Source organism: Platalea leucorodia, assembly GCF_965183815.1.
Source record: "Platalea leucorodia genome assembly, chromosome: 7".
Classification (NCBI taxonomy): Eukaryota; Metazoa; Chordata; class Aves; order Pelecaniformes; family Threskiornithidae; genus Platalea; species Platalea leucorodia.
Window position 1 is genome coordinate 56,971,591 of NC_138829.1, and position 18,310 is coordinate 56,989,900.

Sequence of the window (18,310 nt, forward strand, 5' to 3'; positions counted from 1 at the left end):
TGCGACTGTGTGGTAAGCCAAAGGGGGAAACTGATCCATCCATCTGAAAACTAATCCAGCATGAGAAAGAAAAAAAGATTTAACTAGATCACTTCCCCAGTCTAGTTCACATTGAAGCTATGCAAAAGCTTTGTCAACCAAAGAGAAGGATGGAAAGTGGCACAACAACAGAGCACTTCTAACATCCAGCGACTGACAGTCATGGGGATTTAGGACTATAGACGACAGAAACGATTTCCAGATTTTTGTGCCTGATTCTTTAGAGAGAGACAAATTTGTTCTCTTTTTCCTCTCTTCTTAAACTCAGCCAGCCACGTGTTTAAGGGCAGGTTGTGGAAGCTAACACTTCTCTTTCTGGACCTTTTGAAGACATTTGCTTAGCCCTGTGCCAGCTGGCTTATGTAATGGCTGAAAGGTTCCCTCAGCTCCATGTTAGTGTTTGGCACCTTTAGAAATCAGGCAGAAGGATGTCACTTTGAACACACAAAATCAGAAGCATGCAGTGCTACTTGGCACTCAGAAAAGGTAATGGCACATTTGCTATATTCATAGCCGTGCTGAGACATGGAGAGAATTGGAATTTGTGTCTCTCAAAAAGCCCTGGACTGCAGCTAGATACAATTCCCACCTTCCATAGTGTCTCTGAATTTCTCACCGTGTCTAAGAGAAGAGTAGAATTGACAGGAAACTGATATGAGTCTGTCTGTCAGAAGAGAGAGAAAAATAAGCTCCCATCTTTCTCCCTTATCTAGCTATCTAGCTATCAGAGACAGAGATATGGCTCCTGGCTCTCTGTCTGTCAAATCCATTATGAAAGCAATTATGTTGCAAGCACAGCTCTGGCTTTGCTGAATGAATCTGTCAAAAGGGAACAGACTGCTTGGAGTGTTTTACACACAGCTCTTGGCACTAAAAGAGCAGCATACTTGGGGGGGGGGTATTTTTTAAGGCAGTTTACTGAAATGCAGACGTGATATTTGAAATCCAGATTTCTCTGTTGTGTGGCTTGCCATTTGGATCTCCTGTTCCATTTAGCATTGATTTACTCATCTCATTCTTAAAGGGAAGGCCAGGTTTCAATATCAGTTTACAACCAGAATTCTTTTAAAACTTTGTGGTGTTTTTCTTAACTGGATTACAGAAAGGAGAAGAAGTCAGAAACCTGAAACATTACTGGTACACGTCTTGGCCAGACCAGAAGACACCAGATCAAGCCCCGCCTCTGTTACAGCTAGTATTGGAAGTGGAAGAGGCAATGCAGAGTGCAGAAGAGAAGAATGCCCCGGTGATTGTTCACTGCAGGTAGATAAATGTTGTATCTGACTTCTAAGGGCTTTTTCACATAGAGTGGCATAGTGCAAATACTGTCATATTGGCCATCAGTTGGACATGGGAGAGATCTTGCTCAACTGCTTCTGAAATACGCTTGGAAATTCTAACATTTAATGACAATAATTTTCTATTACCAAGTGTTGCATTCAGATACAGACAGAGCTGAACAGAGAAGCTGGTGGTGGCTCAGTTACAAGTAAGAACAGTTTCAGTTTATTTGCCTTGCCAGTAATATACGCCTTTAATGATCTTAAAAGGGCCGGGTTACCAAAGATACTGTGAGTGAAATTGAATAGGAAGGCACATGCAAGCAGAAAAATGAGAACATTCAATTTTAAGCCTTAAAACCCCCTGTTTTGTAGATTCCTTCTTTGATTTTAAAAAATCCTCATTAGGCCAAAGACAATAATTTAAGTGTAATACATAAAACAAATGGAACAGTGGCAAAGCTGATTGCAGCAAGTACTAATCAACAGACAGGAAATGTATGCAATAGATAGCAAAACTGAAGTACCTGTGAAAAGCCCCTGGCAAAGATGAAAACTTCTTATATGGAAGAAGCAAAATCTTTACAGTGGTTTGAAGCCTGATGAGAAAATTATAAATATCAATCACAGAGCAGAAAAAAATAGATGTAGAGAGATACTTCTCTTCTGTCTTCATAAAGAAGTAGGATGGTGTACTTATCACTTGTAGACATGATGAAGTACATTCTTTTACGCTGCTAACGAGGGAATGTGTTAAGCAACAGCTACTAACCATTATTAAATCAGCTGTACTGGATGATTTTCACCCAAGAGTGTTTAAAAAAATGGGTCCACAGGATCTAAACCATTAAAGTTTAGTATAGCTGAGCTTGAATTCTTGGAAAATTTGAGAAGTTCCAGAGGTCTAAAAGCAAGTCCTGTTTTGCCAGTGTTTAGAAAGGTTAAATGTGGTTACTTGAAAACTACAAGTCAGTTCTCAGAACAATTATTCCAGATAAATAGTGGAAAGCCTGATAAGCGATGCAGTAATCTTGCCAGGGTAATCTTCCATAATTCCAAAAAAAATACATTTTGCCAAATTGATCTTTGGGATTTTTGTAAGGAATTTTACCTAGTTTTGCATAACATTTTCTAGGAAATGGTGGATGGTTGCTATTCAGAAGCCATAGTAAGCGGGGTATTATCATACAACGGGAATGTTTTCAAAGAGACTCTTGGGGTGAATGGTTGGTAGCCCAGTGTCATCAAAGATCCACCTATAAGCTAATATGGAGTAATCGCTAGTAAAATGTTCGTATGATGCCACATGTCCAGTTTTTCTGCCTGTGTTTTGAAACAGATTTTGACAAATTGGGGAGAGTTCAGAGAAAAATAACAAATGGTTTGTAAGAAGGTCCCCTTTGCCCTTGGAAATCTGTGACTCTCTAAGAGCTCCTTGAAGTATTATGGTATTTGCTGCAGGTAAAGATTCTGGTCACCATGTCGCTCTTGCTTTGCATACTTGTTTTGTCCTCTTGTATGGTGTCATCCCTATGACACAGTAATAATTTGGGGGGAAATGGGGTATTTTTATTTGAAATAAGTACTAAGAGACATGGTGATACGATTATGAAGTATTTTATGTCATAACTGTGGAGCAAAGCCCTTTTAGGTTATTCTCAGTTGCAGTCATTTTATCTGAAAAAGGAATTTAATACATTGCCTCTATTTGAGAGTGGTATGTGCAGCAAGCCATTAGCCAAGGCCTGTGTTACACTGAGTACTCTAACTCCTTTGGCCTTTGTGGGAGATCCCCAGTAGAACATAATCACTGTGATTTTGGCCTTCAGTGATGAAAAATAACGCACCTTTAAGAAAAAATAGATACAAACCTAATAATGAAACTATTAGAATCATAGAATAGTTTGGGTTGGAAGGGATCTTTAAAGGTCATCTAGTGCAGCCTCCCCTGCAATGAGCAGGGGCATCTTCAACTAGAGCAGGCTGCTCAGAGCCCTGTCCAGCCTGGCCTTGAATGTTTCCAGAGGTGGGGCATCTACCACCTCTCTGAGCAATGTGTTCCAGTGTTTCACCACCTTTATCATAAAACATTTCTTCCTTATATCTAGTCTGAATCTACCCTTTTTAAGTTTAAAACCATTACCCCTTGTCCTGTCACAACAGGCCCTACTAAAAATTCTGTCTTTCTTATGAGCCCCGTTTAAGTATTGAAAGGCCGCAATAAGGTCGTCTCCCCAGAGCCTTCTCTTCTCCAGGCTGAACAACCCCAATTCTCTCAGCCTGTCCTCATACGAGAGGTGTTCCATCCCTCTGATCATTTTTGTGGCCCTATTCTTAAAGGCAGCTTCATGTTAAAAGCAGGCTAGCAGTCCTGTTAAGGTCCTGTGGATAATGCACCACTCTTGCGCAGTCTTGGAAGGATTATGACTTTCTCTCAGCCACTGAGAGAACTGCAGCTTGTCTTGGGACAAGTGCTGTCTCAGTGCTGTTTGCTTTATCTAAAAATGGGTGATGTTTGCTCCCTTTGCGAAACACCCTGAGGCCTGTGGATGGGTAACAGTAAACAAGAGCTGTGTAGTGTGGCCTGTTTGGTTATGGCATAAAATGGAAGACAAAGGGCTTTTTTTTTTTTTTTTTTAATTTTACCATTGGTGTACATCCATATGCAGCAAAGAGTCCTCTGAAACCCTGAAATATTTGAAGTATTGATGAACAAACCAGATATAGTGAAGAAAACAGAAGTCAGGGCATGAGGTACAAAGAGTTTCCGGGACAAAAAGTTTTAAGTCAGGTGGGTACCTCCATCACAATTATTTGAAGACTGAGATGAGTTCTTAGTGAGTAAGATCATCCCCCAAACTTCCATTGAATTGCCTTGATCATTCTGCAATAGAAGTTAAAACAATTCCAGTGTAGCTAATTCCCTAACAAGCATAAATGCCCAGTGAAAAACCTGTCTATACAGTCCAAAGAAACAGTAGTAGAACTTTGCAAGCAGCAGCGAGCTGCAAATTCCATTGTTGCTTGTACATTTGTTGCCAGTGTTCTTGTATTATGACTTCAGAGCAATTTAAATGGAAGCAGGATTTCTTGCAGTTGTGTCAAGTAATTATTACTGAGGATGCTCACTTAATTATTTAATGCATAAGGAGGGCTATCAGCTTTTGCTGCTATCTTTTTATTAGGTGATAAGAAGAATTCACAGCTTTGATAGCACTGTGCCTTTGAGAACAAAATCAATTCTGGTCATTAAGCAAGGACTGAATCAGATACAAAGGTGTTCGGGAAAGACAAATTTCTTTAATAGTGAATTTGTTGTATCCTGCACTAAGTCAGAGAATTACTAGATTGCAGATCTGATCAGCACTTACTGTGTTGCTCTTAGCTCTAATTATTTAAGCAAGGGGTTTGTTGGGTTTTTTTACTGTACCTGTGAATGAAAATAGCTTTCAAAGAAGCTATTAGGATTAAGAATCTCTAAGCAAAGGTTGCCTTCAAAGCAAGTCTTAACTAAGAAATACTGTTTAACTGATTATTTTCAATGTTTCAATGACATATCAGGTCAAATGGTACCCAACAGTCCATTTTTAGCACTGTACGTGCAGTGTCCATCCTTTTGCTGCGAGTGGCTCACACTTAATTGTGCTGTCCTATTGAAATTGGTATCTTTTCCTAGTTATGGCTTTGCATTTCCAAGGACCCACCTGGCACAGGTTGGAGGGAGGAAAGGGATAATGGGGTTTGATTGCTGGTTTAATGGCATTCATTTAACGAGAAAGTTCCAAAGCCATTCTAACACATTCACTGCCTCTCTCTGCTTTTCCTTCCCTTAGTGCAGGCATCGGGAGGACTGGCTGCTTTATTGCAACTAGTGTCTGTTGTAAACAGCTGAAGAGCGAGGGCATAGTTGACATATTGCGAACAGCCTGCCAGTTACGGTTAGACAGGTAAGAAAGCCTGTTTCCTTTCCAGAAAAAAAAAAAAAAAAAAGTAATGGTAATCTTTCCTTTTACTTAAGGAGAAACAAATGGGAACAGACGAGAAACAAAGGCAAATGGAGGCCAAGAGAGAACGTTCCTGGAAGGAAGTTGCCCTGTGCTAAGCAGTTCTGACTTGTAATCTTTGCCTATTTTATGAGCAGTAAACCTTAATGAACAGCCCTAAAACTGAGCTAGATTCACAGCTGCACATCTGCACAGCTGTGCAGCTGCACATCTCAGTGCAGCAAGGGGTGACCTTTCGCCAGCTGAGGAGATGGTCCCATGTTCTTACAGAAGCAAAGGCTCAAAGGTCTGCTGTACTTAAGTTCAGAGCCACAGATCAGTACTTTGCTCCCAGGAGCAGTAAAGAAAACTGGCCTCGCATAGTTGGAGCTGTGAGCACTGTTGGGAGGGCATGACCGCTTGGGACTTTGCGGGGAGAGGGAGAGTATGCAGAGTCTGGAGTGTTTGTAGACATATGAAAGGAGCTGTGAAAATCTCCAGAAATTCAATGGTTTCCAGTTAAGCATTTCTTAACACACCACCTTGAGTTTGATGATGAAGTAAACAGACTTGAATTTTGCACCAGAGATGTTATTTTTCCTCTCCCACTGGTTTCAAGTGCCATCAAAACATGTCTCAGTGCTCTCTCTAATGATAATGATAAATGTAGTCGGGGGAAGAGATGTCACGAAAAACATACCAAAGATTTTTCTGAGGAAAAAAAAAAGAACCTCAACCCCACGCTGAACTTTATTTCAGAGGAGAAATTATGCTCAGTGGGAGGCAGAAAATGAAATGCTTGCTGCCCTGCTGAGGCTCTGATAGACAGGGACCTGCAGGGGCTTGGAGGTTTGGCTATTTCAATGGATTTCGGGCCAGACAAGGAAAGGTTTCTTGTGAAAAAGAAAACCAGAATATTGATAGTGAGTGCTGATTATCCATGGCCCAGTGAAATATCTGGCTGTATCTGAAATATCTTGTCTCTGTGACTGATGTTGCACAGGAAAATAGCCATACAAATGAAGGCTGAAGACACCTGCTTACAAATGTGCTTGCTACAGAAGGCCAATTAAAAATACTGGCTTTGCAGGGAGAGGGGCACTGGCAGTCATTTGCAGAGGCTGGAGAAGGGAGATCGCACTTAAAGGATGCCATGGCGGAAAAGGAAGCCTGCAGGGAGTTCTGTAGCTGCCATGCATGTACCTCTTGAGGGTGGGATGGGATAGGAAAAGGCCATGTAAATGTCATGGGAGAAAATACTCAAGATGGAAAGCAGTCAAGTCACCATCCTTGCTACAGAAGAGCATGGTTTCTTCAAGGAGTGAAAAACAGGGCTCTCTTGGAAGTCGTGCTGCTGTCCACTGTTATTGTCACTAAACCCCCACAAAAGCTCCATGTGACTTCAAAAGCAGTGTGAGAGGATGAGACAGTGTCCAAGCAGCTATAGGAAGGAAGATCCTCTCTGTCTCTTCCTCCTGTCTGGTGGTTACTGGCTAGAGAAAATAGGGTGGATGGGAAGGAGTCACCAGTAAAAGCGGGTTGGATGCAGGCTGGAGCAGACACGTAAAAGAATGCACCTCACTGCTTCAGAGCAGTTAGAGGGGTTGACATTAGCCCTGAGAACTGCCTTTGAGGTTGTTGTGGGGTGAAGGGGACAAATGTTTCTTTCCCTTCATTCCCTTACAGATCCCTTGGAAAAATCCTGTGCACTGGGCTTTGCACCAGTGGCCAACAGTTGGTCCTAAAATAACCTAGTATGACTAAGGAGAGGAAGTGATCATTCCTGCATCCTTCCCACAGTGCTGAGAGACATTTGCTGTCCTTTCCCACAGTGCAACTCAAATTTGAAAGGTTTCTGTGGCAAATAGGGATGAGAACATAATTTCTCTGTTCTGTGCCTGGACAGCAAGCACATGTCATGGTGTGCATGTGTGTGGGAAGGGGAGGAAGCCACCACATAGCAGGGAACCAGATAAAAAGGAAAATCATTTCCTGTGGTCTGAAACTTGATGGCCACCCTAGTGCTTCTGTTGCTACAACTTCAGGGTGCAACTTCACTGTTAATGGAATTGCATGGGGAATAATTGCCAGATATGACTAACATTCCTCGTGTGTCATGAACTGACATAGATATATTTCAATGCTGCGTGCAGCACAAGAGGACTTAGAAACAGATCAACTGTGAGCCTGTATTAAGTAGGGGGAGGAGATGCTCAGCCAGGAAATAGTTTCTTTAGAAATGCAGTGTGTGTTTCCCACCGTTGCTTATTGATGAGAGGTTGAAGCACGGGTCCCTGCCCTTCCCTGCTCATTGTTAAGTGTTATTTCAAACAGCCACTTAACAAAATAACTGCAAGAGGCTGAAGGAGGAGATTGTCTTGCTCACTCATCTACCCCTTACTGGTATGGTTACTGTGTGACCCACAATTGTTAAGCTGGACCCCATAGAAGAGGGCAGTCCCCAAGGAGGGTGCTAGCAGTCTGCTATCTATTTGGCTCAGAGGAAGAAACTTTTCATTAATTTCCTCTGGTGGAGGTTTCTGAGGGAATGCACCACATATGCTCTTCCTCAGACTGACACAGTCTGGTTGGCACTGGCCACCCACAGGTTCCCATGTTCCTCAACACCGCTTGTTGCTTCAGCCTCCTTTTGGTGCTGCGTTCCAGGGATCTGTGCACCAGCACTACTGCTGGCACAATTCTGCATACACCTGTGAATTTGAGCCATGGGGTTTAATTATTTTCATAATGGATTATCAAGAGATCATATCACTGTTGTTGAGGTACTCTTAGCAGAATTTTAAGTGTTAGGAAAATCTGCTTAAAATGGACAACTTTATCCTTGTTCTTTTTGTTCATTTCTGTCTCCCGCTGTAGTACTCATGATTAATATGCTACTTGCAGAAATACACAGGCTAATGATACATGGAAAAGCAAACTGTTCCTGCTCCTGCTTGTGTTTCCTTTCGGGTTTGCAGTTTTAAAGAGAACAGCAAAAGCTGAACCAAAACCGATTTCTGTGCTGGGAGTCTTTTACTGATCAAGGTGTGGATGGCAGTCAGTTCAGTTACAAATCTGAGTTGTCTTTATGTTAAAGGTCCGTTGTCTGTTCCAAAATCCTGCTGGCCATCCCCTAGTTCCCTGGTGAACTTGCCAAAAGCACAGTGTGGGATGGCACAGAGGAAAGAACCCTCATTCCAGAGTGGGAAAGTTGTGTGCTACATCAGTTGTCTAGCTCGGCCTGGCCCAGCCCTTTATAGTCCTGAATTCAGTCCCTAGTGCAGCTGGGAAGTCTTGGATAAGCTACCTCCCCTCTTTATTCCCCCTGCTCCCATCTATCCGTCTAGAGCTTTGGGGTGGGGGTTGCTTTTCATGGTGTTTAAAATGGTGCTTGGAGTATAGGTGCGCTGGTAATGTGAATGTAAATGATGATGGTGTTGCCTTACTGGATGAGGGCCTCTGCCAAGAAAAATGAAGGTAAAGCCCATTCCTGTTCTGACTACCTCCTGTTCCTTGCTTAGCACAGACTTTCAAAATGGAGCTCAAGGTCAGACTGCAAGCTGGTTGCAATCAGTGGGCACTTTTCACTCATTTCAGGAAGCTTTGGAATAGACCTTTTGTGTGTAACACCGGCTTCGTGTTAGCAATGCCATTTCCTCATATGTTGTTTGCATGTAATAAGGCTCCTGTTTCCCTCCCCTTTTTTTCTTTCCTTTTCAGGGGAGGAATGATCCAGACTTGTGAACAGTATCAATTTGTGCATCATGTCATGAGCTTGTACGGAAAACAGCTTTCTAGAGCAGCAGAAGAATAAGTGTTCATGATATTCCTAAAGGCTAAAACCAAGAGAACTTTTGACTGCATTCATATATATTTCAGATGTGATAAAAGACACATGGTAACGTGGCTGTCTTAGCTGGAAAGAAAGATATACTATTTTACTTTGATATTGCTTTTATGCTCTTGTTTGCATTGACATTTAAGAGCTGAGGTACACCTTGTCTTAAACATATGTGATAGGACATAATCTTCACCAAAAAAAGGCTTATTTATACTGTAAATAAGAATAGTAGCTTCATTTGTTACAAAAGCGAGAAAAAAAATCAGAAAAAATCCACTGTCTTCAGTTTGCTATTTTTAAAAAAATCATTGCTAATATATCCAAATACAGTGTGAAACTTTTTGAATTGTCATGCTGAAATGTGCTGTATGTTGACTAAGCTTGAAAGTAACTTTTTGCCTCTTTCTGATTGTTTTTACATATAAAATTACCGAATACTGTGTATATCGTAAACCTTCTGAGCCTCTGCATTGAAAGATTCAAGTAGATTCACATTGAAATGATGTTTCACACATCATGTTTGCTTGTTTATTTTTTCTAAAGCAGTCCACCACCAGTGTTACCAGAACTAAGGGGAAGAAAATATTTCAATTATGTGAGTCAAATTCTTACCTCCAGTTCTTACCAGCAATGTACCCCAGTATCGTGACAGCCGAGTGAATCTGAGGTGAATAGTAGAAGTTAATCTGAACATAAATTCTTTATGCTTTACCTTTTCTTTGTCAATATTTTGGCATCTCAGTCTGCAACCAGATTTGATTTTTGCAAATAGTCTCTCTTTTTGCGTAGTCAGACTACAATCCAAATACAATTTCTCCTGAAATTTGAGGTTTGAAATCAGGTGAGGAATTTTGTGAGTTGAGTTCATCTTTATTGAAAATGTAATAATAAAATCACTTGTGTTTTATGAATTTAAACTTGTTTCAAAGTTTTGAGGGTGACCGGGTGCCCAGTGCTCAGTAAAATTAATGCAAATCTTGTAGGCAGCTTTAAAAAAGAAATCAGTCTGAACGTGTTGGCTACTTCTTGATAAATTTGCCCTCAAACCAAATTTAGACAATCATTATCCCATTCTAATCACTAGTCCAGGCAGCAGTGTTTCCTTTTATTGAAATACAGACTGCTGCCCATGGTTTTCTTCTTAGAACTCAGTCAGGCTGTGAAGACTGCAGTTTGTGCTTAATGCTTAGAGGTAAGTGCTTTACTGAGCAGAGAAAAATGGAGGTACACAGGACCCTTAACATGAAAGATGAGTGTTTTGTGAATAGAAGCTGTAATGATCTACTAAAAATATTTTTACTTCTCTTTATTTGTAACAATAACCAAAACCCACCACTTTTATTAGTGCAGGAGATTTTGAGAATTTACTGCACTTCCTAATCAGGAGAAGGTAAAGCAGCTCTCAGAACAATAAGGGTGATCCTGCTCCCGCTGAGGTTTTGCTGTTGACGTCAGTAGGTGCAGGCTGTAGGGCCTGAGATGTTATGCCTACAACTTCATCACTGTGGGGAAAGTTTCCCAATATTACACTACACATCCTTTGTGTTTATCCTGTATCCATGAACCTGTAAAAATCCTGTCAGCAGGGTTTGCATGAACGTGTGGCAAAATGTGTTATCTTTAAACCACTTGATTTTATTGCTGTATTTAAAATATTTCCTTCAGTGAGAAGCTAGCAGGAAGAACTGGCATTCTTTTTAAAAATACTGGTGGTAGTCATTAAATAGAGCAATAAACTTAAGCTTTTGAGCATAACATGACTGTTAGTTTTATGTAAACCTTGCTAGCTATATTCTCCCCATTGCTACCAATTCTTTTGAAGGGGTAACACTATTCCATCTAAGCACTCCTTAGAAATAACAAAAGCACCACTGATGTTCTGAATAACATTTTAAGTGGAACTCCCTACAAATTATGTTTTCAGCTGTTCAGTGCCCTTCAGTGTCAAAACTGACTCAGTGAACAAAATTACTTATTCTGTCCTCAGCTTCCTGTGCATCTGCTAAAGAATATTCGTTGATGATTGATAGGAGTGTGAGTATAGGAGCAAAGTTCAATGTATAAGTTGCCTCCTGTACAAGGAGACTTTCTAGAGGAGAATCGCTTTGTAGCAAACAAAGTATAAAGGGCTCTAAGATAGTGGCTTTGAGGTCCTTGCACAGATCGTCAGCAGGTATTAGTAGTGCTTCACTAGCTTGAGTAGAAGTGAACGATTTATACTGATGAAGGAAATCTAGCCTGCTGTCCACTCCCATTCTACATATGTGCAGTGTCCTGAGAGAGCGGTCACTGATAAAATCAGGCTGCTTTGCATCAATTCATTAGTACAAAGCAAATGTCAGCCTAGTTGCACAGTCTGGTTATGAGGGCTGCACTGCTGCCATCTCACACCAATCAAGAGCATGCCACTTGGTCAAGATCAAAATATTCAAATGCCTCTTTAAGCGTTATTTTGTCTAACACATTTGGAGCTAATCCTCCTATTTACTCTTTGGCCTTACCATAATTAACATATTTCTCTCTGTCTCTTTTTTTTTTGTGTGTCTCTCTCTGTTTTTTTAAAATAGAATTTGAGGTCTGAAGGACCTTATATCAGCTGTTCTGATCTCTTCTGATGGCAGAGGCAGTCTCAGAAGTGCTTAGGATTAGCAGAAAGGAGCTCTGGCCATGCAGAAGCACTTGAGATGGGTGGGGCTTCTGCTTCTGTAGTCAGTAGGTTTGAAACCGAGCTGACAACTAAGCTAAGCTATGTGTCTTACTAGACTTTTCTTTTTACTGGGCACTCTTTATTAAAAGAAAATTCCTAGCACACTTCATCCGCTCTCTCCAGCTCACTGCCCAGGCCCAGAGACTACAGCATTAATACCTATAACACCATTGTTTCCCAGAGGACTGAATTCCGCTCTCCAGGTAGGTTAGCATATAACAAACTTGAGATGGTTTTATTTAGAACCAACTGTTATGTCTTGTGTTCCAGAAGCTTTTTCACACTTTGTGAACAGGGCAGAGCCTAGCTGTGCCTCGCTTGTTTGCTGGTCATTTGGTCATTGGCCATCACACTTAAGCAGTGTTATCCTGTTTATGTTTCTGTCATGGTAACAAACTAATGATACGTTGTCCTTTTGTAGGTACTCCGAGATCAGCAGATACACAGGGTTACGTAAAAACAAAACCTAAGATTGCACTTGAGAGCAAGAGCTGACCTCAGGTAAAGCACATGTATGGCTCTCTGAAGGATCAAGACAAAGATGACTTGGCCAAATTGTTCTGAAACATCAACTACCTAGCAGTCATATATGGTAGACTGTCGTGTTTACTTTTAAGACTTTCAAAAGTAGCTAACAATTCTGGACATTTCCTCTACAATTAGTCTACTTTGGAAAACCTTATCCTTAACCTGTGAATTTGCAGTTGCAAAAGGGCATAAGACTGAAGAGATCACTAAACAGGACCTTGGTTCCTGTCACTTCGCTGCTGTCTCTGCAGTGGAGGAACCATGCAGCTTGCACACAGGTGGTCTTAGAAAGTGTATGTCTGTTGATTGGTGAGTTTGCAGGTTTTAGAAGTGGACCTGCACTATTGTTTTTGATGTGTTCTTTCCCTGGAAACCGTTTTAAATAAAGGGAAATAGTAAATTTACAATTTGTTAATAATAACTGTCTCTATTTTTGACATGAAATGTGCTTTATACATTTGCTAGGGAGAAAAAACAAAACACTTCTTCTGAGATACCTTGGGGATAACCTTGTGTCTTTTGCCAAGTCTGTAGATGTATATTTGCTGATGTCCGTGAGACTGACCTGTGAGAGCTCAGGAGTCCTGCAAGAAAAAAATTACTCCATTCACAAGCACAGAAGAAATGTGTGAATGAAAGCAGCGCTTGCAGCTTTGTGCGTAAGGGACATACAGTCAAAAAACTGCACGCTCTAGACAATGCAAGCATTGATTTCTAATGTCTAAAAGCAAATTTCACATCTTCGCAAAGAGATTAATTCCTTCTGTTACACAAAAGGAAAGAGAAGAGTGTGCTCTCCTCTGAGTACTGATACAGATCAGGCTCCAGCACCCGAATACGACAGACACCACATTCTCATGGCATGGTGCGAAAGTCACAGAAGGGGGTATGATTAACTTGGGTGCAGAAGACCTGCCCAAGCTTGTGCGCTGTGTAATCCCCAGCAGGGCAGCAGTGTCAGGTTTATTCAGTTGATAGCAAAGCTGAAGGCAGAGAAAGGCTAGATTATTTACTCAGAATTAAAAGCTGTGTTGGCACCAGAGCTGGCAATATGGCTCAGAGCATTTAAGAAGATAAAGCTTAAACGGTCTGGCAAAGGAGTCAGGTATTGCAGTTCCTGGCCCTTTCTCTCCACTGGACGATGCTACTCAACTTCTGTGTTCCCTAGTGCTTCTTTATCTCTTATCTGCCTGTTGATTGCTAGGCTTAAAATAGTTAAATAAGTCATTGTATTGCACTAGTTTTAATCCAATACGTTGATAGCCAGTGCTTTCCAGGGATCACCTCTTCACATTGGAGAGAGCTTGTCTTGCCACTCTTCAGGAGGGCTCAGCCTCTTCTGCCTACCTTTTGATCTCAATACATCTTAGAGTTTTGGGGACAGAGAAGTCTGCAGTACTGTGCATCTTACTAAAGGCATTTCTCCTTTGGGAAATGGTAGTGTTTGCCTGAAGTTTTCTTATGTCTGACCTTAGCTTCCCTAGTCCCAGTAGCAGCTGCAAGGTGTCTGCTTTCCTCTGAAAAGGCAAAGGCAACATTTCTCTCCAGGGATCAGAGGGGAAAAAATCCTGCATAGATCCTTCTGCTCTTTCTCCTTTGCATGCTTAGCTTGCTTGCCTCTCAAGTGGACACAAGGAAGACTGTTAGGAATTAAGTCAAAACTAATAAGGCACAACAGAACAGAAATCTTCTCTTGTAAATTACCTTTGACTCCTTTTGTCTCAGAAGAAGGAAAACCACATGTGATTGGTTTCACTACATCCACTGTTGTCTTCTTGGTCTTTAGGCAGTTGTGAGGAATACGAAGATCCAACACTCAGGCATCACAAAGATCAGGGTAATGAAGAGATCATTCAGAGTCACTCCTCCCCTTTTTGAGGCCTATGTCTGGCAGTGTGGCCAGACTTAATGATCCAAACTGAAAGATCTTCTTGTTCATATGCATTGATTTTCCCCCACAGCAGTGTGCATGCATACGCACATGCCTACTCAATGTGCCGCAGTAGCTGGTGTAAAAACAGAAGCATGAGGGAGGATTCATGAGCACTGTGAAATGAACATGGAAAGGGACTGCCTGGTTTTTGAGTCAGTTTGGATAGGTGGGAGGAATTGGATTGGGTTGGCAGTGTTTTGTTTTTGTTGGGGAAAATGTGACTTCCAGCACAGATACCAGGTTTCTCGGTATCTAAATTGGGCTTTTGTTCCTGAATTAGAATACTGAAGAGGTAAGTGAAGGTTGGTTCCTTGATAGATTTACTAGACAAGCAATAAATAGTACCTTATCCACTTTACAGCATGACCAATCCCATTTCCATGCACTTCTGACTTGATAAATGCATCTGTGCTAATAAGCACATTAACTTCTAGAGAAGGGAGCACAGAGCCTCTGTCTCACTGGAATCCTTCTTTAGCCTGTAAACTACAGCATGTGTTTATTTTGGCTGTCTGTATATGGTTTTTTTTGCTCACTGGAAAAGTTGACAATGTTTCAACCTCTGCACAGTTTTTTCTTTATTTTTGTTAAATCTTTTACCTTCCTCTTTCATTCCTAGACTAGCAGAAATCATCTTAAAATCATCAGGAAAGGTGGTATATTCCGGGGGGGAGGGGAGGGTTGCCATTGCTTTTTCCAGAGTTTACCCCTAGAATTATTCCTGTCAGCCTCTGGAAGTTGGCTAGATTTTGATGTTCTTTGGTTTTCTAAGTTTGTGTGTTTTGCGAAGGATAAGCTAGGTGCCTCCTGCACTAGACTCCCTTTTCATTTGAATTTAACATGAATACAGAATAGATAGCAGCGGTCTGTTCCAAGGAGAAATCAAATGCAGTCAGCTAAGAGAAGCAGGTTATTGCCACTAGTTCAGCCTTTGTTGCAGGCAAGGTATGTAGTTGGTGTCCTTCAGAATGGATAGACCCATATACATGTAAAATGGTCTCTTGTACCTGCACTATTTCAGCACTGCTGCGGTTAACACTAGTAAAGTAAAAAGAGAGCTAAATACACAAGCTGCGACCTGTAATTCATTCTCTTCTTGAGAAGTACCTTACTCATTGGGAATGAAGTCCTTCTCCATATGAAGAAGGGTGACAGAATCTCAGACTTACTAAGGAGTAGAAGAGAACTGATTAAAGAATGACCTTTATAATCTAAAGTTGTAAACTGATTTTTTAAAGAGCCTAGTCCCTGTTTGTGTAACCGAGTGAACTGGCTGGACTTGGAAATGGTGGAAACTGCTGCCTGCATAACTTAAAAATAAAGCCAAAGCCTGGCCATTTCACTGAGGTATGAAAGGAGCACTGGGGGGTGACTTAAACACCAAAGCAGAATTTGTTGAATGTTTAACTGTTTGAAACCTGGACCCATGTATTTTGTTTTTAATATGAAAAACAAGACTGATATATTGTTTAATAGTCTGCCTTTGATCAAAGTTTTGAAATGGTGTAACTAACAGTCAATCATAAGAAAACCTGGGATTGGGGAGATAATATTTATTTTTAAATAAAAATATATCCTTTTGGCCTACAGAAGGTTTACTCCTTTTAGCCTCATACTTGAAGTTTTATCGTCCTGTTATTCCAGGAATGAGAAACTGCTGAAGCCAGTGTAAAGGATGTAACAACATAGCCCACAAGAGGCCAGTATGTATTTAAATTTTGAACTACTCAAAGCCATATTTGTCCAGTGTAAAGGGACCCAGGCACCTTCCTAGAAATGCAACAATCTACAGGACTTCATGTGAGCTGAAGGACACAAAAGGGTCAGTAATGGTCTTGAAAGCTCCTGTCTCTTTAGTAGGAATGATCAGGACCTTAGCAGCTGGGGAAAAAAAGGTAAAATATACATAAACATATATTCTCAAGAATGTCCTAAGACTTTGTATTCTGTGGCTGTGGGCAGGCAGGATGGAAATTGGCTGTGTGAGATCAATAGCTTTAGTCTTGTATCTGCTTTGCTTTTCCTTTCCTTCCCTTTCCACAAAAGGAACTTTGTGAAGTACCACTCTGAAGTATAACTCCTTGAGACACTTAAAACCTGGAGTAAAAGAGCTGTGAAAAGTATGGTGTAAGGGAAGACTCAGTTACCTACAAAAGAATTAGTCAAACTTGTCCAACTCTGTCTTCTGTAACTGAAACTAAAATTACCACTTGCTTGCACCAAGACCTTGTTGCGTGTACTTCAGTGGTACTGACAAGTCTTTTCTTGAGATCTGGTTTGCCTTGTAAATGTGCGCTGATTCTGTTAATAGCAGCCATAGTAAATACAGCGTGATAGCCACACTATATGTGATGAGTGAAGTTAATCTCTCTGCAGAGTACCTCTGGGTTGATTCATGGTGTATCTGTGTTCCTAAGCACAGAGGGTTGTCTGCATTATCATTTTATTTTCTTTCATGCCCACAGTCAAGGTATGGGCAAGTTGAATCATGGTGATGGGCAGTAGCAGACAATGTCACATCCTTCAAGTGCAACCTTTTGGGCTCTGGAAGTCGGTTCCAGGAAATCTTGTAATCTGACAAGGCTTCTAAAAGCTCATCACTTACTATTAAGGGCAATTTTTCTAACAGAGTGCTTGCTTTCCTGACTGAAGGATAACAAAAGGTAATAGCCCAGCAGTTTAGAAAAAATCTGTTTCTTACCAACCATTTTTGCTCCTTAGCTGGCACAAGCTACTGGATCTTAACTTGTAACATTTTCATGTTCAGTAAATCTGTGGCTAAGGATGAAAATTTTGATGACGTAAAAGAAATACAAGTAAAGGGAATTCCATTTTTAAGGTGAAAGAAGGAACTGTTAAAATGGTGGCTTGGCTTTTAAGCTGTGTCACTGTGAGCTTTGCAGAATTTGAAAATCCAAATAAATCCAAAGGTATGCAGAGAGTTTTGCAGTGGAGCAGGTGAGTAAAGCAGCATACTATATGCCTTCTCATTTTAGCACTTGGCATTTTAGCACCTTTTCTAGGGTGTTTGGGAGTAACATCTTGTCTCTTCTAAACCAGCCCCAGTCATTGCTGTCACCAACACCAATGACTATTGGTATGCAAGAGTGAAAGGGTGAGAACAGAACAGTGAGAGAAGGTGGTAAATGTGGGGGGGGGGGAAACACCTTTGGGCAGACCAGGCAAAAGCAAAAGTGATCTCTTTCTCTTGGCTTCTTGGTTTGTAGGAAAGACTTTAAAAATTGTGTCTCTGAGAGAAAATTTCTGAGCAGAGGAGGAAAGACAAAACAGAGTCTAGAGATGCATGATATCCCTGTATAATTTTAGACAGTATATGGAGATATATAGTCTAGAATAGAGACTCTTCACTTGTCTTCTGTGCATAAGGAGTTGGAGAACATGTCTTGTGCAGGCAGGCTGGAGACAAAGGCGAGCTCATCAAGGAGACCAAGGTATATATATTCTGATAAGGAAAAGGATCTCCTTGGGAGGATGCCCAAAACAGAGCACTTTTGGCATAGCTATAATTTCTGCTGGCAACAAAGCAAGGTCTCGGGGTCATATGATCTTAACACTGTCTTCCCTGTGGACTGTATCTTCTAGGTTGCAGTGCATAATTATAGCTTTATCATTTGTGCCCTCAACTCTTGGAAAGGCTTGTGCTTTGGGTTGATTTCTTTCTGACCCAAGATCCTTCAGCAGCACACAACTGTGTCATACCATTCCTTACTGTATCTGTCTTGCCAAGGAACACTTTTTAAAACTAGGGAGCTACAATTTCTAGATGACTAGTACTGATCCCTCAAGGACTAGAATTGAATAGTCCCTTTTCTCCAAACTGCCTTCCATACTGGGACCAGTCTTGGCATAGCCATAGGCAGCAGAGTCCCCACTGGAAACAGGCTATATGGTGACAGAATTTCCTCCCATCGTATGGTCACATGGCCTCCCTAGGTGATGCACACCAGCTGACAAAAGGTGGGCTGCATCGGTGCAGTG

General features: G+C 41.2%; 1 protein-coding gene across 1 annotated transcript in view; it reads left to right on the forward strand.

Moving 5' to 3' along the window:
* PTPN5 (protein tyrosine phosphatase non-receptor type 5) overlaps positions 1-9,116 on the forward strand; it is a gene marked incomplete at its 3' end in the record, with an annotated part of 63,168 nt that extends 54,052 nt beyond the window's left edge. The window contains exons 11-13 of the mRNA XM_082317355.1: positions 1,142-1,302; positions 5,153-5,266; positions 9,023-9,116. Coding sequence (XP_082173481.1) covers positions 1,142-1,302; positions 5,153-5,266; positions 9,023-9,116 — 369 coding nt within the window. The remainder of the gene's footprint in view (positions 1-1,141; positions 1,303-5,152; positions 5,267-9,022) is intronic.
* Positions 9,117-18,310: the final 9,194 nt, after the last annotated feature.